The following is a 24,301-nucleotide window of genomic DNA, read 5'->3' on the forward strand; positions in this document are numbered from 1 at the left end:
CATACCTTGATTGATAGGATTCGTTTAAGCTAGACATCAAAAATTCACTCATAGACAGTAATTGTGGACCCAAATTTGGCCCAGCAGCCTCTATGGCATCTGATAGTGCCTTTTCTGAATCTGGAAACCTGTATGTACTTGGTTTAAACTCCTGAATCCAGCCACCGTCAATGCATGATGCAATCTGAAACAAATTTATTATTTTAGCAAGGCAGTTTGATGCAACTACTATTACACAACAAGTTTTAATATGATTTTCACGCATCAAAATTTTCTTCTTAGACACTGTAAAATCATAAAAAGAACCCTGTTCAACTCACCTCTTCTGCAATTGGATAGGCTAGATCAAATGGAATTGGAGCACCACCGCCACCGTTTAATAGAGGATTGAAGTTTGAAGTTGTAAATGTTACAGACGTCTGGTCAGGATGTGGCTTGAGTTGAAGGAAAAGAAGTCCAAAAAGCAGGAAGACCGCTGGAATTAGAAGCTGAAAAACAATTGTTTTCTGATCTCGCCTAGCAGATATTGCTCTCTTTTTGAGTAATGCCTTTGAGTGGTTCCAAAAGTCTGACCTCGAAATTACAGAAGTGCAACAAAATTGCATACATAGAAAGCTAATGAAACACCAGACTGCAGCAAAGAACACTCTCATGGTCCTCCCCACTATAAGACACATGACCATTAAGAAGTCCTTATAGCTTCCACAAAGCTTTGCAAAGGAGCTTGTTTTAGGTGGATAATATTCAGATGCTGGAGTAACAACAGAATCATGAAGAGTTGTTTTCTTGTCTACAGACTCCAATTCATCAAGGTCAGACCCAGCCACTCTCAAGAATACCTCTTCTAAGGTTGTAACAGAGATGCCATAACTTTCAATACCAGTGCATTCAGTCTCGATTGCACCTGCTTCAGAGTTTGATGTTGACCTTTTCATACAACATTCAAGTTCTTTGAACATATCCTCAAAACAAGATGATGATGTCAAAGGGAGCTTAAATGATATCTCTGTACCCACCTAAGGCAACAAATAAATCCCCATATCAGCATGCAATGAAGTATTTAAACCTTAAATATAGACATGTAATAAAAAATAAACATCTAAGGCTTTGTATACAGCACTATCCTTACATAAGAAAATGACATCGGTAGTTCATGATAGATACCAAAATAACGACAATCCTTATGTCGAGGTCTTCAACAAATTCCGAAAAACAAGGATTCAACAATTACAGTCTGTTTTCCTAATGTATTGTTTAGGTGCAAAATATTGTTCTAAATTTCTGGGAAGTCAAATACCTCACTCACTACCGAGGCTGAAGGTATATGCCGGTGAACAATATCTGCAGCAAAAGAGGCACCTGGCGCAGTCTGTAAAAAAAAAGAGAGGCAGTGATACTAGTGGAATCATGTGACTATTCGTTAACCTACGCTAGACAATTACCCATACGTGCACAAAAGGCTAACCTTCACTAAAGTAAGGGTATAACCAACCCCATATTGATGTTTCAAGAAGAGGGAACTGCAAAAAAATAAACGCGGTTATAGAAGGAATAGGGAGCTAGGATATAATTGTCCTATCAATAAAAGCACAGACAAATTGCAACACACAAATAAACCCATCCATTAACTTAATTTTTTTAGTCCTCCCCCTCTTTACACTTTAAGAACATCCCAATAACACCCACAGTGCACCTTAAGGGAACCAGGACAATGCTCATTTTCTTTGTTCTACTTTATATTCCCTGTGATGACGCATGAGATAAGAAGAAACCTTCCACAACATTTCAAAGAACCATTTGCCATGATAGCTATACGATCTCCCAATGCTTCGGCTTCATCCATTGAGTGCGTTGTCAACAATACAATTCTTCCTTTCTTAACCTTCTTTATTAGCTGCCATGTCAAGCGCATTGAATAAGGATCCATTCCACTAGTGGGTTCGTCAAGAATAATAACCTACAAGTGATACAAGTAAGCAGCTATAAAAATAAGGATAGAAAAATAGAAATATCCAGATCAAATGAATCCCTACCTTACTGTTTCCTATAAGCGCAATTCCCAAGGAAAGTTTTCTTTTCATACCACCAGATAAACAACTGACGAGGGTATTAACTTTGTCAGAGAGACCAACCTGCCAACAACATGTCAGTAAAGACAAAAAGATTACGAACATGGAACAACGAACAGAAAAGGAACATCTTTTTAAAAATAAAACAGACATGAAAGGATATTACATTCTCTAGAAAGTAACCAACTTGATGTTGATGCAATTTTACGGAAAAGCTTCAGCTCTACATTTTCAAATCGACAATACCATTCAACTCTGAGGTAGGTTTATTTGCACAAAGATTATATCTTTAAGATATGATTGCAAGGAGGTATACCCATGTAATCCATATACAGGTGGGCTACAGACGAAAATCAACATGCTCTTAACTCATTGAATAACCTAAGGTCTAAGGAGGGACAGAAAAAGGAATGAAAAGTCACGCTCCAAGAGCAATCACGATTAATTCTCTCTACAATGACAGGAGAGGACAAGCAATACTCGACATGAAGTGCAAGGAGCTAACTGTACAGCATCCTCAAAGAGAAGTCTTTGAAATAACCCAATATGATAAAGCTTTGGATTCTAAAATTCATAATGATTCCCTTCCTTCCAGCACCCAGACTGCCCCTGACACTAGCTTCCACATTTCCATGGTTCCACCATCCACTTATCTATCCTACAGATATTAATCAATATTCTCTTATCATGAGATAGTTGTTTTCACCAACAAGAATAAGAAAAATAACAAGTCCATCTATCCATAACCAAGTAAAGAGGCAAAAATATAGCTGCGACGTGAAGGAATCAGTGAACTACATTTATATTGAAACCACTAAATCAATATAAATAATCCTGCTGCTGGCACTAGTAGAGTTCTCAAAATAACAGCTGATTGATGAAAGGAGCATGCTGTTGCTGTGCAAATGAGAGACAGATAGTCCTCGTGAATGAGATACAAACCAAGGGAAAGACCCCAAAAGAAAAAAAAGAAAAGGCAGCAGCACACATTTTTCAGGATAACAGAATGCTATCAGTACAACAATACCTCATCAATCATTTCAATCACAACCCTCTCAAGAACGTCATCTTTCACGCCTTTCAGTACACCAAATATTTCCAAATGCTCTTTCACCTACACAGATGGAGTTGTGTCAAAGCATATGAGAGAGAGTGTACAATCTAAAGTTACATATCAAACTCCAAACATAACAGAGACTTGAAATAAGAAAAGCCAGCCTACAACTCCTATGCAGTGACTCATATAGAAGTCACTCAAGCCAGTCACCACCAGCTAAAAGGCAACCTCATTTGTTCTTCCCCATGTGGGGTGCTCAGAAGTCAGAAGTGTGTTTTCTCTCTTCTAAGGGTCAAAGACTTTTCTCACTGGCCTTCAACTTTAGAGACTATCACTGGATTGGATAAGAATCTATTCAAATCTCCTTGTGATCAGCCAATCACAGTCTCACCTCCCCAGACAGACACAATAAACCTCCAATGTACAGTTGCCAGGTCTGAGGAGATCTAGCTGTACACAACATTTCATCAAACTAGACTATCAGTTTGAAAGTTAAATGTTTAAACAGTATTCCAAGTACTACGCTGTCCATATTTGAAATGCTTACACTTAGTTCAGGAAAAAGAATATCGCTTTGAGGGCATACTCCCAAATCTTTGCGTATGTCATTCTGCATCAGAAGAGAACAACATTACATTTTGGACAGGATTCAACACTTTGAAACAAGTATGTAGACAAGCAATATCAGAAACACTAAATACTGTAGAATCGACAAAATTTTATCCATTCTGTACCCACTAACATGAAAAACAGTGAGAATGAAATAACCAACATACACCACCTCCGACCTTCTTTCATCAACTCAAACATGCTAAAAGTACAATGTCCTAACTAGGGACATTGGTCATTTTGATAGGTAAATTGAACATTGAGCCAAGAAACAACAGTTACTATTCTCCAGCAACAAAAGGTGGCAAGTCTTTAAGAGAATTGCTCTTTTTATATAACCCACACGTTTATTACTTGAACTTTCTAGGAATACAAAAAAGCAGTCTCCTAACATCAGTATAAAACAAGAAAAATGTACAGATATTCTAACATAATCTTGTTTAAAGTCAGGACTTCAATAGGAAACATATGTCCATTCACAGATATAAAAAGCACAAAATCAACAGACATAATCATCGACCTAACAGCCTAAATGAGGTTTTAAATAAATAAAAAATTACACCAGATACCAGTGAATTGAATAGAAGTTTCTGAGGGAACACATACCATATCTGTCAAAATATTCCTTCCAAAAACCAAAGCATCCCCAGAAGTTGGAGGAATAAGTCCAACAAGCATAGAGATAGTTGTGCTCTTACCAGCCCCATTGTGTCCTACATAACATAAGTAGGAAATTAACTGAAAGTAAATATATTATATAGAGGGAAATGGAGCATAGGCTCACTAGATGGCATATATAAAGTGAACTACTTGACATTGCTTTGAATATACACAAAACAATTTGTTCTCAGATTCTTGTTCTGGCTCAGGGGACTAGGAACTTAGGAAGTCATTAACTTTCTCAAGTTCTTGTAGGAAAATATTTTGTTCTCTTTGCACATCACTGAAGCTAAGTAATACTAGTACTCATAGTAGTTCAGCAGTTTTAAAAACAGTGCCCGCCAGTCCTACAAGAGCTCTGACATCTTCAATTCTAAAGCTGAGTGATGACTACATTGAAAAAGGGAATGCAACATATCTGGATCCATGAGCTTTAAAACACATATCTCCAACTGAAAACTTATATGCAATAGACATTTTCAAATAGTAGTGGAAAGTAAAGGTACGGGCTGCCTGCTTTATATGCATACCTAGAAGAGCGAAAATCTGGTTTTCATATAAAGTCAGCTGCAGTGAATTAACAGCACAGCAATTCCCCTTTTTCGAGGCATATACTTTATTAAGATTCCTTATTTGAAGGCACCTGCACATCACACGCTAAATTTTAAAAGAAAAGGGAAGGGAGGGAATTTTAGTCACACAGCTTCATGGAAGACCAAATTTACCTGCCTTCAACTTCTTGTTGCTTCATCTCCAAGCTTGTACCCTCCACTTTCAATCCAGAACCAGAAGAATAGGGCCTAGCATAATCTTTCTTTCTCCATAGGCATTTAGGCAACATACGTTTCCATGAAATATGTGCATGATCCTCTTTAGAGAGTACCTGAATACACAATCAAGATTCTGTAAATTATTAGTGGAAAATATTAAGTTATTAACTACAACAAAAAAGAATTACTGGAAACTCAAGAAAGACTTCTGATCTACACCATCAAAAAAGACTTACTGACAAGAGGAAAATAATTTTTCTTTTCTTAACAAAGGCTGAAAGTAACCAAAGTGTGGGTGTGTTCTTGGGTGGGTGGGGTATATGCATTTTCCTCCATCAAGCCGGTATATATCTGTTTGGATGAAACTTCTACTTAAACCGATGGGAAAGACTGAGAGACTCTTGATAGTTTCAGCAGTCATGACAAGGCATTAGGTGAAATAGTTAACCTGTGCTTTAGATCTCCAAATAATCATTAATATTCCTTTCTCTTCAAACCAATACTTCATAATTCACTTTGCGGTCAAACCGTAACCAATTTGACCGTTATTTACTTTCTTGTACCGCAAAAAAGTTATAAAATCAAATCTAATTCAAGAAACATTAAGTCATGAATTTTTCCATTTTAATGCAATTCATTTTGAAAAATTAATGGTAGAATTCAGCAAACTTTGACCACCAAAGTGGCCGTTTATCTTGAAATGGAGGTAGACTAATCATGTCCAATGCAGAATTCCTAAAACAGAATACTTCAGCTGTGCATGTAAATTTTCAGTTGCCAAGGAAAATTAATCAAAATTCAAAAACAACCACAAGGTTGATATTTCAAATGAGTCTTTTAAAGTTGAGGAGATTGTGGCAATGGAAAAAGTTAGCAAAGACGCAAGAAGCACAAATTTTCAACCACGGACGTATCCGCATCCTTGAGGAGAGTATCATATTAGGCTCTGATGATCATAGTAATCATACCTTATCCAAGTATATACCAATAGCACCATATAATAGTGCATCGAACAGCATCATGCTCAGACAGAGCAGAAAGTTAACTCCAGATGATTCCTACACAAGAAATTAACATAGAAACTTCAATAATTGGAGGGAAGTAGGGAACCGGGACTAAAATATGCATCTTATCAAAATCGTTAGCATACACGCCATATGTTGCTCCAACGCAATCCAACATGTGCTCTCTCATAATCCGCAAAGTTTATAGATCCCAATGCAAAGGCTGTGGGAGAAAGCAACGATGCAGCAGCCTTTAATATCCTGAAAAAGATCATGAGAAAAATTAAAAAAAGATACAGGCACATAAGTCTGATAAAACTATTATCAGCGTGAATGACTCAAATACTAACATCGATACACCTGGATCGTTGACAGTGTAATACGGGAAAAAGGCTCCTAGAAATGCGAGTGTCCCAACTGCAACAGCTGTCTTAGCTCTTGTGAAAAATGTGGAAATTAAGAAAGAAAGTGTTATAGCGCTCAGGCCAAAGAAAAAGAAATACACAAACACCAGCGACTTATCACTGTACTCGAAAAGAGAGCACATAGTGAAAACTGTAATGATCCCAGAAGAGACTGCAAACTGCATACGGAAGAGAAGCCACAAAAAAGAAAACATTTCATCAAAATCCTAATGTGGAAGACAAGGAAACTAAGCAACCAGTACTGGCTACACTATCAAGAAGTTAATCAATTACATCCAGACAATCAATAGTTCAAGGAATAATGCATTATAAAGAAGGGGACCAAAAGCCCACCAAAATCAAGGAAGCCGAAAAGGATATCCAATCACAGATTTACAGGTTATAAATGAAAAAAAAGAAAAAAAAAAGAAAAGGAATCCCCATGAAAATGGAGCCAAGAAGGAGCTAAGCACTACCTGCCCCTGAAATGCACCCAATTAGACACTTGATCCCCCAAGATCCTATCATTTCTCTACTACCTCATTAGACACTTGATCCACAAGATCTTATCCTTCCTCTCCAACTAAATCACCAAGAAAACAGTGATAACAATTAACTGCCACAATTTTGTATGCCAAATATTTTCAGAAAATTTAACTGCAGTTCCAGCTTGATAGAGGGAATTAGCCAATAACGACCTTTATTTTTCCATGTTCGGTGTTCCTAAACAAATGAAGGAAGAATACGACCCCTAATAAGAAACAAGTTATGTGATACTCATTAGCAGAAAACAACTCCTCCTATAAGTTCCTGTGTCATGTCATGGTCAATTTGCATTATCCTGCCCTAAGTTTAAAGGATAACTGAATAGTATGCTATCTTCAAGGCAACTTCTATGAGATCAAAAAATCAAAACACGAAACTTCCAACTTTTTAAAAATTCGAAATAGTCCAAACTTTGGGAAGTGTATTCCACAACCAATATTGTACGACTTACAACATGATGAACAGATAAATCTTTTATTTTTTAACTTTGCGAATCTCTAATTTGAGTCCCCTTCTGGCCATTACCACCAATCTTTTTTTCTATCTATTAAAAAGGTTTAAATTCATAAGGCACTGCTTTCAGAAGACAACCCCTAAAGTTGAGATTATTCCGGGATAATCGATAAGAAGATGAGGCATAGCCACATAGTTAAACTGTTGGTGTAAACTTTTACAATTTAAAATTACGACTGATATTGAGCAATTGGGCATTATTGGAAGCGATGCCTGAAACCATCAGATGAAGGATGACAAGTACAGAGACCAAATGAGAACAAGAGCACGAATGCCACGTCAGTAATAAGCCCTAGAGGAGTATCCAGAATCAGAACCAAACACAGTAACTGAGTTAGTGAGAAGAAGAAAAATAAGGGAACATAATTTTCTTAAGTGAAAACCCATTAGCTATATTATTTTGTCCCGACTTTCTGAAAGGAAACTTTGACAAGTTTGAGGGACACGAGATGCAACAACTGTTAAGGTGGGGAAAATTTAAAAGCTAGCTAAGAGAAAGCAGGTCTTTCCGGAAAAAGAAAATATAATTATGGTTGCATTCCCAATAGAAAATGCCACTTCACAAGGTGCAGTGTATCAAATACCTGAAGAGTGTATGTTATAAACCATGAGATTTGGAATATATCACTTTTAAGACCCATCATGTAAAGCCCGTCCTTGATTTTTTCCTCCTAGAATTACAAGAACGCAATTAGCTCAAGCAAGAACTAAAAAGTAATAACTTCAACATTCAAATAAAATATATATTCAAGATAATTATTTGTTTCAAATATCACTCATTATCCAACCTTTTCAAAGACAGAATAACTTATCAGGCGGGATATTGGGTACAGAAAACCCAGCAGGTACCTGCACATCACAAGACAAAGACGTGAACTAAAGGTGTCTACACTGCAAATGTAAGTTAACAATATCGAATAAAAGGTACGTACAGTACTCCCATGACTTTCTTAATAATGGATTGGAACTCATCATCAGTGTATTCATGAGTTGGAAAGGGAACCAGCCTAATGTTTGAAGGAACGAATTGCATTGAAGGAAACTTCAGTGCGGATTGAATGTCAACCGATTTCAACACTGGAGCTCCAGAACCATCAGAGATGCTGCTAATATCAGATTCCTGTGCAGCATATATTATGAAGGAATCCAGAACTTGTTGAAGCTGCACCAAGAGATATATTAGAATAAATCAAGATCACAGCCTTCAATGATTATAAAATTAATGAAAAGATTTCCACACACAGTGGAGAGGATGATGAGAACAAGAAGGTTGTTAACAGTAAACTTCTCCATCTATTAAATAGATAGAAGCAAAGTAAAAGCGCCTACGCTTAAACATGAAAGTAATTTGGGGTGAATGGGTCAGAAAGGTAACAAAAATAAAAATATGCAAGATTTATGTACATTCATAAGAGGACAACATAAACTGCAAAATTATCTTAAAGGACATATGGGGTATAAATAAGACAGCTGTCCAAACACATAGATTTCAGAATTCCATACATGATACGTATCAATAATTGTTGTAAAATCTGTATGCACAACTTAAGTAGTTAAGTGTACATACTAGATGTACATAGTAAGTAGAATTTTTTTAAAACTACTGGAGTACAGGTATTTGCTTTGTTTTAGAAAAATTGTAGTAGAAACTGAAACACAAGTAATTTTCTAACTCCACACAAGTTTAACTACTGGAGTACAGGTATTTGCTTTTTTTTAGAAAAGCCATCTGTTTGTCGTAGAAACTGAAACACAAGCAATTTACTAACTTCACACAAGTTACACTAACCTTCAAAGTTCATCAATTATAATTCACAAGGCTCTGTTCTATCATGCTGTGGTAGTGAAACAAGATTCCAGCTCCAAAAGCCCCATCAAAGATAACAAGTAAAGTACACTTGTTTGTAGAAAGGATGACTTTGATCGAGGGAGAAGAGATACTTCAACTCCCCCTTATTTGAAATGGTTGTACTGATAACAGGTTGTTGTATGTTGTGTATTCTTTTTGGCTATGGTACATAATGAATGATACTAAAATATGTTTGTTACAAAATTGTCAAACTTTTACGTGGCAAAGTAATTTGGATCATAGAATTGTGGAGATGTAATCTAAGGTCGCAAATCGCAATATTGATTTCACCCTTTTTTGATGATAAGAAGACACTACCAACCAAGCAAGAGCATATTCAAGCAGTAATATGGATGTGACAAAGTGTTATTACCGACCACGGGGGATCCATTAATTGCATTTAGACTCATCAGTTCTGGCGATCATGAAAGAGAATAAACCAACACGCATATCTTCAAAAAGCAATGACCCACTTCCCACTAACTATAATAAAAAAAAATAACCCACTATCAACTACCCCAAACAAGTTAATATATCTGTTTAAATTATTGTGCTGGCCAAAGTGGTGCGAGTAAATAGGGACGGGGGGGGTAATACTTAAAAGGTTTCATCTTAGGGTCTCCAACCCCATTATTCTCTTTCACGATAGCAACACCTATGAGACTAGTGCAATTAAGATTCAGCTTCACCAAAACAACTGCTAAAGACTCGAGGAAAAAGGATTTTTCTGAGTTCAGCTCTGCATTACTAGCTGATACACTTGTCAATTTTCTCTACCCTGAAGTCTAAAACTAGAAGTCTCAAACTAAACAAAAGACTACGATACACTGATACGGGGCACCCCACATGTCCTTCATTAACTAATCCCTGTCCCTAAGGGCCTAAAAAAAGCAAAAATCACATAAATGCAATTACACAATGGTACAAGAAATAGTCTGCATAATGTGATACCAACCAGAACTGCACATGCGACCCCTAAAATGTACCGCTTTGCCAGTGAACAAATTAAGATTGCATAATTGCATGACTAATTGCAAAGAGGCAGACAGATAAGGAGGGAATGTACAAAATTGTTGGATAGGAATGAGAAGAGATCATACAGTCAAGAAACCACTAAATCCATACTGCAAAATTGGGACGGGGTTCACACCCAGCTCCAAGTCATTCAGATAAGGACCATCAACATCCATGATGGTTTTGACATCAGGAAACCCCGAGAAAGCCCATGTGTGATTAAGGCGTATACTGTAGTCAAATAACTTAGGACCTTGACTGTGAAATACCACTGCCCCTCTGATTTTGGGATTTGGACACTTCCTGAAAAAACAAAATTACACACTTCCATGAGTCCACCCAGAAAACCAAGCTGGGTATACAGACTTACGTGTCATAGTTTGGCAAAACTCAAAAACAGCCGTTACCTATCACTACATCCACAAAAAACAGAGCAAACTAAGGTGGTGAGAATAGAGGAAAAGAAAATTAAGTCTGGCAGATAAATCTTAATAATATTAGCTCCCTTATATGACACAACAGGAGAGAAACAATATAACTCTTAAGTCCGACAGACATCGATAAAACGTCAAACATTTACTAGAAAAGGCTAACACAGCCAACTGCAAATGACCACATCACCATACCACAGGCGAAAAAAAGTTAGACTAGATTAACACAGGAAGAGAGAACTCTAAATCTTGAAATAGTTGAATTGAATCACTTTGTTTCCCAAATTCGTGTGTCTACATGAAAAAACCCCCCCAAAGCCATTGAAGTTGGTTAGACAAGACTAATTGTCAATTTTGGAAAAAGAAATAGAAGACATTTCATTCTTCTTGAAGAATGCTGAAATGGATACTTTAGTAGTATTATAGGTATGAAAACAAATTTTATTGAATATTATCATTGTATACTCATAATAACTTATTTAAAAGAATACGACAAAAGGGGATGATTGCTCTAGCTAAGAAGCATCTTACAAAGTACGCCCATCTACTTAAGTCCAAATTTATTATCCCAACTAGTGTGGCTTCAAAGCTAAAAAAGAGTAAACAATAGTTCCCATGGGCCAATAAGTTGGCGTTATACGGAGTTGGGGGTTTCAGGAATTACGCCCTCTTACCAAGTTCTCCCGCTCCCTAAGCCCACCTTACCCTTTCCGCCAACACCACTACCCATCACCCATTGAGTCTTTTCTCGACTTCATCCTTTCTTTTTTTAATAAAGAAAAATGTTTTACAAGTCAGCAACTAGCAGAAAGTACAAGACCAGAGTACAAGATGTCATTGTAACAACAGAAATTCAGATTACCCCCACTAAGTAAGTTCTAAATTCCACCGCCGCTGTATCCCAGAAAGAACCGAGATAGGTTATCCCACGGAAAATCAGCACTCAAAGAGGCTCCTCCTTTGAAAATTTGTGCATTCTGTTCTAACCGAATACACCACATAATCATCATATAAGCATGTCGCTACAAAATCTTCTTCTCCTTTTTCCCTTTCAAAGCCCACAAATCGAACTTGCAACATATCCCAAACAGTTTGTGGGATTACTTGGTATTCCACATGTACAACACAAAACCTCCACTAAATATTACTTTCCAGTTTCAATACCACATTGAACGAAGACGAGCACGAATCTTTCTTACTGTTGGCACAACACAACATGCACATATCCAAAGAAACGGCCACCACTGTTCTTCTTTGTTGCATATCATTAGTGTTGATTTTCCCCTAACGCCAAGGACCATACGTATGCCTAACCTTAAGATGAACTTTGGCCTTCCAAGTTAACGTATGAACGGGGAATAGGGGGTACCCCGGTGGTGAAGAAAGGAAGAATAAAAATGACTTGCAAGTTATGGTGCCCAAAGTACCCCTTTACCCCCCCCCCCCCCCGGCCCACTTCCTAGAATACTCTACAAATGACAACCTCAAAATCGCATTGAGTTAATCTATTTCTCTATAATGCATATGCTTCCATTAGATCAAGAACACTGCTAGCGGGGAATGCAGACATATGAGCTTCATATATCAAGGGAAACGCACGGAAATTGGTTCTTCTCTTCTCCGAACATCCTCCCAAAATCTAATGGAAATGTCATTCCCAACCTTGAAACCAACTAAAGAAAGGAAGACATAAATTGCTTGAGAAGGGGGAAGTATAAGTTACCGACACATCACTCTGTGCATCATTCATTCCAACGCCTACCCTCCTTCCTCGTTCACCGCCGTAGTAAATCCCATTTCACAAGGTGGTCTCTTCTCTCACCAATCGCCACCTCCACCCAACAAAAAATCCCTAATAATTCTCTATATGACACCGTAATCTTGAAAAGTGAGAGGTAGTACACACTAAATAGTAAAGAGGAATGCTAGATAACCATGAATGCAACAACATCATTCTCCCTCCTAAATAAGAATATACCTTTCGTGTAATACCTCTAAGGGACAAGCCCAAATACTAATTGAACTACCAATTCTTAAATCTCACACCCCCAACAAGGGTCGCATACCAAGATTATAGGCCACATTTAAAAAGGTTAATCATTAACCCTGGTATTAACACAAAGTTCTGCAAGATATTGAGCACCTTCTTAAACTTTTCATGATTTGATGGTGAAATAAAAATATAATCATTTACGTACTATAAGTGAAACAACTGAACGAATTCTCTCCCCACCTTAAACCCACGATTAAACCTTTTGAAACACTTGTCTTAAACACCATATCATGCACATCAACAACGATTGAAGAAAGGAGAGGAGACTAGGGATCCCTTGCCATAATCGCTGCAATGAAGTAAACCACTCCTTAGGGAATCATTCACCAAATTCAAGAAATATGCGTGGATAAGCACCCTTTGATCCAATGTTTCCACTGATCTCCAAAACACTCTTCTCATACACGAAATCTAAGAAACCCCAACTCGCCCTATCATAAACTTTTTCAAAGTCTAGCTTAAAAACCAAATCTAGTATCCCTCTTCACCGACCTTCATCTACCACCTCATTAGACACAACAGCTGCAACCTATGTTGCTCAGACACGGGTGTCGGTGTCGTGTCGGACACGGGTGTCGGAGTATCTGACACTCCGATCTAAATATTTACCGACACTCCGACACGGTCAAAGGAGTGTCTTGACTTATTTTTTAGACACGGGTCCCTTATAAAGTGTCGGGTAAAAATCGACACTTTTTATAAAAATATAAAATAGTTATTAAATATAAAAAATTGAAGATCAAAAGATTAATAAAAGTTAAAATAAAAATAAAAAATACGATGGAAGATTAATAAAAAGGGTTTAAAAATGGCTAGAATCGAACAGTCCTAAAGGGTTTAAAAGTAAAAAACATTAAAAAGTAAATATAATAAATAAAAATCATAAAAGCTGAAAGTTGAGATTTTTTTGGTAAAGATATCACGTGGGTGTTCCCACTTCCCCACAAAACCCACAACCTAGTTTATTATTAAAAGTAAAAGAAAAAAAGAAAAGAAAAAGGTACAAAGCCCAACCAGTCAACCACCACTCGCATAAAATGGAAACACTAACGGGAAGAAGGAAGAAGACGCTCAGCCATGGCAATTATCGATGAAAACAAAAATAAAAGAGTGCATGTTGCTCGATTTTTCTTCACCAACAAAAGCCCTAATATATTTTTTCTTCTCCCGCCTTGCCCGACCCCAATTGCTAGATCTAGGGTTTCGAAATCTTCAAGATCCAGTGCCATAGGTTTTGGGTAAGACGATTTATTACTTACAATGTATACATTTTGAATGACAAATTTTGAATTTTTTTACTCTTTTCTTTTCTCCACCCGATTCCGACACTGCGATCCGGACTCTTTTTCGACACCGGTGTCGACACCTCCCCGGACACGTGTCGAGTGTCGTGTCGCGGGTCGGGTCGTGTCGACACCGACACACGCCGTCAGACGAAGTATCGGAGAAACGTAGGCTGCAACTGAAATGCGTCGTCCCTCTACACAACCACTTTCTAATTGTGTGATTGTATTCCTCATATTAAGACATTTATTATTGTGAACATGGAATATGCCGGCGTGGATCAAGTATTCAGGGGCAAGCCACACGGGCAATATGTGCTCGTCCCGTGACATAAAGCTGGCAAGTTAGCTTAATAAGGGAAAAGGGAGCTGGAAAAGGCATTTAGATATTTGTTGATTAATTTATAGTTTTATGAGGAGAATCCACCCCTCAAAGTGTGGTATGTGTACCTGTGTCATTACACTAATCATCTAATAAATTTCTATAGCTTTCCCTATATGCGTTTGCTCTTTTAGTTTCTTTGATTCAGACTAATCCTCAAATTCAATCCCTGATTCTCTGGGTTGTATTTAGATTGTTAAGTCGCTAACCTGATCTAAGCAATCCATCCTTGTCAGATATCTGGCATCAAAATTTATTAATAATAGTCTTTTGTTCTTGAGCATACATGCTTAAATCAAGTAAACGGGAAATGATTGTGCAAAGTAGACAAACCACGAAAAAGGTCTGAAGAAGGAAATGACAAGGGATAACCAAACTTGCAAGTAAATAACCTTAAAGCTTCTTTTAGGAAAGACGCAAAAGTATATCTACCCATCATCTATAAGGGAAGAACAAAAACTTCATAGGATTTTAATTGATCATGCTTATAATGTACTTACTTCTCTTCATTGCAGGTACCATACAAATCTGAGCGAATATAGGTTTCAAGTTCCAATTCATCCTTGTACACTCTAGCAACCAACTGTGAACAAAGTAAAAACCACATAAATGAAAGCTCATAAAGATTCTAAGAAATATTTAAGCTCATATTAGTTTATTAAATGCAAACTTGTCCAAGAATTTTTCAAAGATGATTTATGGAAACAATACGGACATGTCATGAACTAAAAAATAAATAGGAAAAGAAAATACTAATAGGTGCATTCAAATTATTTCTCCTATGTTTAAGATACTTCTTCTGCAGATCAGTCTTCGAAGCAGTAAACTAGTTGGTAGAATAGTTGGTAGAATGAATACAGGCAAATACCATAGTCCAAAAGGTGTCTAATATAACTTTTCCACAAAATTGGTCCATGAATAGCCTCATTGCCACAAAAAGTCTGACTCCCATACAACAATAAAACCTAGGAGTACTAGATGAACTTCACTGACAGAGCTACTAATCCAATTACAAAAATATGAAGAATACAACCCTCGCCCCTACCCCCTCCCTCCCCCCCCCCCCCCCCCTCCCCTCAGGCTTGATATCCGAGATTGGTGGCCTAGCCCAGGCCGTGTCTAGCGGACCAAAAAAATACTTTGAAATATAATAGGTAAACTAGTAGTAGTCAAAAGTTTAATACTTAGAATAACATTACTAATGATTTTTGATATTGATGATTGATAAAATTACTACTATTAAACAAAAGACAATATTGTTGTTGACATTGCAAATACAAATCACATCACATATGTGCAACATCTTTGATTTCCTTAGAAATCTTGTCATCTTGTAACACACCGACATCTCTAATCGACCTTATTGCCACCAAACACCGCCGAAGAGTCCTGTAGAAATAATGTTTTGGAAACAAGGAAAATTATAAGAGTCAAGCTTTGCAAACCTTCAACAAGGGGAACCGTAATGACAGCAAGTTGATCATGATTCTTGTCTCATTTGAATTGGGCGTAAAAGCCAAAAACTCTTTTTGTTGCAATAATAACTCCAAAATCTCGTCGAAGGGATGAGATATATCGCCTTTACCAACTTCCACTAGCATACCTTCCCGAATATACCTAAATTAATTTAGCAATAAAAGCATCATTAATATTCTACAAATGTTAACATTTTACAACTACTTCAAGCCTTTCCTTCAGGTTAAGAAAATGACTAGGGGAGTTCATAATTACCCCACCCGCTTTGAAAGAACCGGGTACTTTAACAAAAGTTTTTGAAAATAACGGGCCGGGTACCCGACTCAGTTAGGTGTCGGGTCATGGGCCGCCATTTGGCTTAAGCGTGTACCCCAAATACCCGCAAGCTTTTTTTCCCTTATGTATTTCTCTTTAATATGTGAAAATCTAGGGTTTTTAATTTGTTATTTCCACTTTCCTCCCGTAGTCACGCATGACTCTCTTTCATCTCCCCTGTTTTCTGTATCTCACTCCATAAATCCTTGGACTCTTTGAGTATCATGCTCTCATCTATGTCAAAACTCAAAAAGCTCAGAGAAATCCAAATATCTTGTAAACAACAGACATTTCCTGTGCATCACCAAAAATTACAGCAATTCATACTTTATATGTTGCGCTTGCGAAAATTGTAAAGATCTACAACTTGGTGTCCGCGCTCTTTTAAAAAAAAAAATTGTACTCAAGCTATTGAGGATTCAATAATCCCAGCAGATTACTATAATTTGGTATTTGCACCTCTTTTTGTTATTATCTCCTATATACATCTCAATTGTTGAAGAATTTGGATGGTTCTAGATTTTTAATTGTCCAAAATAGTTGAAAAAAATGGTTGGGAAGTGTTTTGCGGGTACCCTATGACCCACCCGAAAATTGCGGGTCCCCGTCGTTCATGGGTCGGGTCATGGGCCGATGTTTTTACTACCCAAACAAGTGGGTACCCACTAATGAACACCCCTAAAAATTACCATAAAAAAACAATATAAAGTTATAAACACAACAGAAAAGTGACAAGGAAAAAAATGATAAATATCCAAGGTCTTCAAGTCCTTGGGGTCAAAACAAAGTCTTTCAACAAAATTGAGACTCTCAACTCCGGTACAGGTCTCCAAAGGTTTTCAATAATGTGGGAGCCGCCAAGTCAAGTTTAGTTATTTCATATATTACCCAGACTCAGATCCCTGTTACCAGACACGGGTATGTGTCCAAGTGTCCGACACGACTATTTTGTGAAATAGTTGCATGATTTTGGTCCAAAATGAAGTGTCAAAGTGTCCACACCCATGTGCGAGTGTCGAGGATACGACACGGGCATTTGATGTAAAATGAAGAGTCAAGGTAACAGATGTTATTTCTGATTTTATATTAAATCTTCCTTTTCTTTTTTGTAGAGACATGATGCGTTGATGCCTCCAATCTTCCACTTTATTCAAGTCGCAAGCCTTTTGATTTGCGATCTTTTCAAGTTAGCTCTTTAGAAAGTTTGCTTGTATATCAGAAAACACAGTGTTAAGCCAAAACTAAAAAGAAGACACCGTCTCATGTTAAAGGGCATAAAAGAGGATCAATAAAACAACAAAAGCTATGGAGAGCATACGGTTGGGCTGGGTGAATACGCGTGTCAACTTGAGTCCGAACAGCAATCAACATCAGCATCACAACAGTCGGAAGAAATATCTACATAAAAAAGAAAAAGTAAATGACAGTCGACTTAAATAGATGAAAGTAGATACTTCATATTTTCCACTTCTTGCCTTCATCACATAATTCATAAAGCAAGAGTGGATCAACTGTAAGCAAACATATGCATGCATAGAATAAATACCAATCTACCATAAGTCAATAATTAGTATTAGCCAGCAAAAAATTATCATCACAATATGGCACACAATCCCAAAATACACACATAGACAGCTCATGCTCGATAAACAAACCACTGTTTACCTGCATTTGACATGAATGCAGTTCCTGATCTAAACTAGAGTCCGTGTGGAAGGGTTACTGCCATGAATATTCATTCAAATTTTGCAACAAGAATTCAGAGATCTTTTTATCCCCAAGTCCCACATGAAGCTTTGTTTCTATTCTTTCAGAGATTCTAGGACCCAGCGATAATGACCAGTAAGAGCGAAAAGGTCATTCATGAAAGTTTCCAGACAAATTTACCACAGAGAGCCCTCAAATGCAGTGGCCGTCCAAGAGCCCCAATCCTATGATCTCTTTTTGTGATTTTAATAGGATAATTAAAAGCAAAACAAATGAATGTAAAACCCACAACTATGAAATAAAGTAATCATGTGAACAATGTACACAGAAATCTTTTTAATTGCTATAAGAACAATTGGAATACAGCAAACACCAATTTAGTTCCAGCTATAAATTACAATATTATTACTCTGGATTCCCAACTAAACAATAAAGCTCTTGAGCCTTGATTAGGGTAGGATCAGCATAAGAATGTTATATAATCATTAGCACCAACACTCAACGAAAAACTGGAGCTCTCCTAACACTTTTTTAATATTCAATGCCTCTATGCTCCATTTAACAACATCGTCCCTCTCCTTTCTGACACCTCCTTTTTCTTAAGTTTTATAGTCTTTTTTCGAACATTAAAGAGTCTCTTTGAAAATATAACAACTCATAACCAGCTGAGATTTACTATGAAAAAGCTCTCTTATTAAGCAAACATCCTTCCTAGACAGCCAACAATTGTCCACTAGAGAGGATGAGAGATACAATAAAGTTAAGTTTCACCAAAACAATCAAGTATAACCCTATCATATTAACACCTTATTTAAATAAGTTTCATGTTTAATAAGTTCAGATAAGTTTTAATAAGGTCTTATAAGTTAAATAAGGTACTAAAAGGTCTTGTAATTTCCAATAAGGTCCTAAAAGGTCTTGTAATTTCCAATAAGGTCCGATAAGTTCTAACAAGGTCTAATAAAGTCTAAATATTAATATAAATAGTAAATAATAATCACGTTTTCTTGCTTCCCCAAAAGGTTCTCAAGCTCATCCAAACAGCTTGTAGGACATTTTTGTGGACCGGTAGCTCACGTGGTTCAAAGAGAGCGTTGGTGGCCTGGGATACTATGTGTCTTCCTAAGGCTTCAGGAGGGCTCAATCTCACTTGCTTGCAAACATGGAATAGAGCTGCCATTTGTAAGCTCTTATGGAACATTGCTCCAATAAAAAGATTAAGTATGGGTTAAATGGGTCAATATCTATTATGTAAGGCACAAAAACCTCACACAAATAACTGCCCCTCCCATGGTGTAAAAATGTGGTATCGTAATGCGGAAACGGAACAGGCTCGGTAGTCGCGAAATGTGTCGCGGTGGTCGCACATGATCAATTAGTAAAGGGAAATAAAGTAATTAAAAAAAATACTTGTATAAAATCAATATGTCCATTTCCGATGGAGCCAAAAATTCATTTGTTCTTTTGGTCGTGGGATGTAATGGACTAAAGCAAAATGGCTCTTAAAACCTCTTCGCTTCCTTTCCATGAAGTGGAAGATGGGCATCCCGTTGTTGTCTCATTATCGCTTTTGAGTCAATTGGAAACAACCTCTCTGCAATTGCAGGGGTAAGGTTGCGTACACCCAACCCCCCTTACCCCGTTTCTTGCGGGAGCCTCTTTGAGGCAATGGGGTAATGATAATGATGAATGACTTGTATAAAATCAATAGATAACCAAGGGAATTGCAAAAATACTACAAAATAAGAAAAAGAAAAGAGAGATAAACCACGTGGGTTTGGTTATTGCTTCCAGTTTCCCACTTTATTAAATAATAATAATAGAAAAAAGGTAAAAGCACTCCCTAGTTTCAACCTACCTCAGCCCCCACCTACCCCACCCCACCTCCTTTAATAAAGGAAGATGCAATCCCCACCAACCCCCAACTTCACGTAAAAAAAACCACGCTACTCTTTCTCTTCCTTCTCCAAACATCAATGGCCATCTTTTCTAGTTTGAGTTCTCTGTTTCTTCTCCTTTTCTGTGAAGTACTCGGTCCATTCGTATCGGGCTATCTCGGGTGATTTTGGACCATATCAGTCGAACAGGGTGAAATATCGCCTTTTTAGAAAAGGTCATGATAAATCACTAAGTATTGGTTCACCATACTAAAAATCCGAGTTAGATCGGGCGAGACGAGTTAACTCGCGAGAGTTTTTACTCTATGGCCCCTCCACATGCATCTTGGGTAGTGAGGAAAATTTTTGATGCTATGAAGTTTATTCATAATTTGCCTGATAGGAAAGTTTTACAACATCATACTTTCTCTATTAGGAACTTGTATGACAACATGAGAGGAATGGCGGCTGCAGTTCCTTGGAAGAAATTAACATGTGATACCTCGACTCCTCCAAACTGTATTTTTATAACTTGGCTCGCTGTTTTAGGATGACTGGGTACTTGTGACAATCTCTTGAAGGTTGGTCTAATATATGATTAACTTTGTGTTTTGTGTAGACAGAAGGACGAGAGTATTTCTCATTTACTCTTTGATGGTGAGTACTCTACTAGTGTATGGTCTGAAGCTTTAAGATGGATATATTAGAAGAACTCCCGGTAAAGTTGCAAGTGCTAGCTTCTAGTTGGAGTACCAAGGCCGAGAAGCATCAGAGATACAGGTAGTGTTATGCATTGCAGTGTACTTAATATGGAGAGAGCGGAATGCCAGGAAATTCCAAAATATTCAACATCCTCATGTGTTAGCGCTTGCTCAATTGAAGATGATAGCATGTATATGCTGTTTAAAGAAGAAGAAGTTAGAACATGCTATTGCTAAACTAGTTCAGTGTTTTTGAATTTAAGCTTGTGGTTTTGCGTGTTTGGTTGTATTTGTTGTTATGAAGTTTGTATTCCCTGTTTGGTATCATTATAATCCTTTATTTTACCAAAAAAAATAAAATAATCAAGTTACTAATTTATAGTTATTAACAAAGGTTTTTGCAACTATTAAAAATGTTCTAATGGCTAAAAGTTTTAAAATCAAATAAACCTTAAATCATGTCTTATAAGGTCATATAAGTCATACTCCCTCCGTTTCGAAATAATAGGGACACTTTGACATTTGACACTATTCACAAATTTCAATTTGACTATCATTTGTGATTTATGGGTAAGGAAAAAATATAGTCATGTGGGGTCTTGTTTGATTCGTCTCGATATGTACTTTCGGAATATCAACTTTTTATAATTTTTACGAATACAAAATTAGAGATATTATTGTCCAAACATTTACATTGGCAAGCGTGAAAAGGTGAATTGTCCCCATTATTTCGAAACAGAGGTAGTACTCCCTCCGTATTTATTTAAGGGATACAACTTGGCCCGGCACGGGAATTAAGAAGAAGAATTGAATGAAATAAAATAATCAATCAAGTGGGGTTGGGTAGATATTTTAATAAGTAAATAAGTGGGGACCATGTCATTTTGGGGAGGTGGGAGGTGGGGTGGGTTTCTGAAATTATTTGTTTAATAGGATGGTGGGTCATAAGGTAAATTATATGTATTATTTAATTAGATGGTGGGGTTGATAAGTTACTAAAAATGGCAAGTGTATCTCTTAAATAAATACGGCCGGAAAAGGCAAGTGTATCCCTTAAATAAATACGGAGGGAGTATAAGTTAAATAAGGTCCTATGAATACGTTCAGTTCAAATAAGTTCGGGTCCTATAAGTCGAAAAGAACACACCCGATGTATATATAGCTCAATAAGTTCATTTGAGCATATTCAATGTTATTACAATACTCCTCAAATTCTCTCACTCTCTTCCCCTTTATTTTTCTCTCTACAGTTCAATTCAGCATGAATTGTTCTTTTGACATTCTCAACATATTCGAACGGAGAATTTCAATACATTTCTCCAAGTTGAGGGGTCTATATTTTCTAAATGACAGATTATTCGCAATGTAGGAAGTACGTTTATATTGTAATGGCAATTGGGCGCTACACGGTACAATGTGTATCACAAGTATCTAGGAACCTTATCCTTTTCCAATGAAGAGTTCAAAATAAATCCATTATTTATAGATAAAATTGAAAATCATAGCTATCAACTGAGGCTATGTTCTGTTCAACTTATTTTGACAATAAGTTCGGATAAGTTCAAATAAGTTCAGATATTTTTTATTTCTGACATTTTCACACACAAATAAGATTTTTTTCGGATAAAATAAGTTCAGTTAAATTTAGTTAAGTTCAGATAATATAAGTTAAAACAAGTCCAATAAAACGGAGCTTAAATAACCTCCAGAAAATTAAAATGTAAAAAAATGAAGAACCTCGACCAAATTACTATGTTGAATAAGAGAAGGAAGTATCTGGTTTAAGAGAACGTAGTGCTTATTTCTTTCAAAATGCCTTGTTTAACCCTGAACTTGAAACGCCATGATTGTTAAGGTAAGCAATAATCAATCCCAAACCACTCCTAAAGTTCCTAACTATTATTCACCTCTACGGCTCTACCAACATTCTGCCGTATCCTAATTTGAAACTAAACACTATTTAACTGGCAAAATGCATTTAAAATCAAAAGAAGTTAGAAATATGATCATTCATTCCCCTGCTCCCACCATCTACAACTCTACAAGAACACTAGAAATGAACAACATCAATATTCAAAATTTTAAGCCAAAATTTATTTTAAAAAGCAAAACGTATCCGAAAAAATCAAAAACTATTTTAAAATAATTCTAAAATGAGGAATTAAATATGATCAAACCCTCATCTTCTGAAATGCAGTACACTAAACAATCAACTGCATAATCATTAATCAATAACAGAAAAACATAACAGCAAAGAACGATCAAAAGTAGCGAGAATTCGAAAAACAGTAACCAAACTATAAACAAATAAAAACAATAAGTGAAGGATCAAAAACCTCAGCAAAAGTAGCGTAAGGATGACGAATTTTGAGGAGCCAGTTTTTACGAAGCATCGCCTTCAACTGCCGCCATGAAGCCGCCATAGTCGGAGGTAAAAGGAGAGAGAAAAAAACCTAATTTCAACGATAACGTCACCGGAAAAGCATCGGAGTACGAGAAAGAATAAAATGAGGAGAGAAAAAACTGAAAAAGCGAGGTGGCGGGCGGGAGGTGTTAAAAAGTGTAAAATAGAGACAAGTGTTTGTGGTGGGGGTTTGGAAGTTAATGCAAAATGAAGTTTCCTTTAGATTTTGTTAATATGGTCCTATGTTTTTATTTCTGTTGTTTTCAATTGAATTGAATAATTGATCTATCTATATTTTTACTCTCTTCGTTCTTTTTTGTTTGTCCTATTTTTTATTTGGATGTCCCTTTGATATTTCAGAAACTTTTGTGTAAGATCGTCTAACGGTTAGACTACTTTTTTGGTACTAACTAAACTAGTGTAAAACATAATTAAAAGTAATAAAATCATAATAATTGAATAACAAAATAGTTAAGGTATAAAGATAAATAGTTAAATTTATGAGTCGGATAGTTATTATTTTATTAACTAAAACTCATAAAATCTTAACTAATTGATCTCATTGCTTAACTAATCAGTTTCATTGTTTAACTAACTGGTTTAGTGCTTAACTAATTAGTTTGTTGCATAACTAATTAGTTTCGATGCTTAACTAATTAAATTTCAGACTTAACTAATTGGTTTCAGTGGTTAACTAATTAGTTGTTCCAGTGTATAAAAGTGGTCAAACCGTTAGACCGTCTTTCCTAAAAGTTTGTATTGATATTTTCTTAGACCCATTTTCTAATTTATTCCTTCCTTTTAAACTGTCTTATTTCGTTAGATAGTAACATATTTTTGTGTTACCTCATTTACACATACTCGTAAAAGTGAAAAGACAAAAATGTCTCTAATTTCTTGCAAAATTTAGGCTCATTTCCTAATAAAACGCATTTGCTTGTGGAATAAACACCAAGGACAGAGGAAGTAGTTCCATTAGCTAAATAATTGGATGTGGGTTCATTGTTAATTAATGCTTTCTATTTGCTATTGAGCTAACGTCATACTTATTCCTAGCTACTTTCACAAACAATTTTTTTTCCAAATGATGGACAAGTTTATTAATAGATAATCCTTGGACGGTTTTCATAGCCACACATTCTTATTTAAAGATGGTGTACAATAAATATTGTATAAC

At 36.5% G+C, this 24,301-nt stretch overlaps 1 protein-coding gene and 1 long non-coding RNA gene across 5 annotated transcripts in view; one reads left to right on the forward strand and one right to left on the reverse strand.

Moving 5' to 3' along the window:
* Window positions 1–23,333, reverse strand: part of LOC110779265 (ABC transporter A family member 1) — a 39,320-nt gene extending 15,987 nt beyond the window's left edge. For 2 of the 4 annotated variants that reach the window (XR_008930300.1, XM_056840103.1), the window contains exons 1-22: window positions 23,057–23,333; window positions 17,754–17,833; window positions 16,090–16,261; window positions 15,145–15,227; window positions 10,582–10,798; window positions 8,565–8,794; window positions 8,421–8,481; window positions 8,217–8,303; window positions 6,520–6,752; window positions 6,316–6,430; window positions 6,134–6,223; window positions 5,121–5,278; window positions 4,926–5,038; window positions 4,342–4,448; window positions 3,674–3,736; window positions 3,097–3,183; window positions 2,034–2,132; window positions 1,773–1,957; window positions 1,466–1,520; window positions 1,298–1,369; window positions 321–1,016; window positions 6–184 (exon numbers count right to left, since the gene is read on the reverse strand). Coding sequence is in view for 3 of the 4 variants with exons in the window: in XM_056840103.1 (XP_056696081.1) it covers window positions 6–184; window positions 321–1,016; window positions 1,298–1,369; window positions 1,466–1,520; window positions 1,773–1,957; window positions 2,034–2,132; window positions 3,097–3,183; window positions 3,674–3,736; window positions 4,342–4,448; window positions 4,926–5,038; window positions 5,121–5,278; window positions 6,134–6,223; window positions 6,316–6,430; window positions 6,520–6,752; window positions 8,217–8,303; window positions 8,421–8,481; window positions 8,565–8,794; window positions 10,582–10,798; window positions 15,145–15,227; window positions 16,090–16,261; window positions 17,754–17,833; window positions 23,057–23,143 (3,269 nt within the window). In the remaining variant the exon portion in view is untranslated. The remainder of the gene's footprint in view (window positions 1–5; window positions 185–320; window positions 1,017–1,297; window positions 1,370–1,465; window positions 1,521–1,772; window positions 1,958–2,033; window positions 2,133–3,096; window positions 3,184–3,673; window positions 3,737–4,341; window positions 4,449–4,925; window positions 5,039–5,120; window positions 5,279–6,133; window positions 6,224–6,315; window positions 6,431–6,519; window positions 6,753–8,216; window positions 8,304–8,420; window positions 8,482–8,564; window positions 8,795–10,581; window positions 10,799–15,144; window positions 15,228–16,089; window positions 16,262–17,753; window positions 17,834–23,056) is intronic. The other 2 variants (XM_021983804.2, XM_021983796.2) reach the window with 1 other exon arrangement.
* On the forward strand, window positions 19,920–21,113 carry LOC130470287 (uncharacterized). The gene is made up of 2 exons (XR_008930301.1): window positions 19,920–20,514; window positions 20,639–21,113. It is a non-coding gene; the product is annotated as an uncharacterized lncRNA (long non-coding RNA).
* Window positions 23,334–24,301: the final 968 nt, after the last annotated feature.

Source organism: Spinacia oleracea, chromosome 3, assembly GCF_020520425.1.
Source record: "Spinacia oleracea cultivar Varoflay chromosome 3, BTI_SOV_V1, whole genome shotgun sequence".
Lineage (NCBI taxonomy): Eukaryota > Viridiplantae > Streptophyta > Magnoliopsida > Caryophyllales > Amaranthaceae > Spinacia > Spinacia oleracea.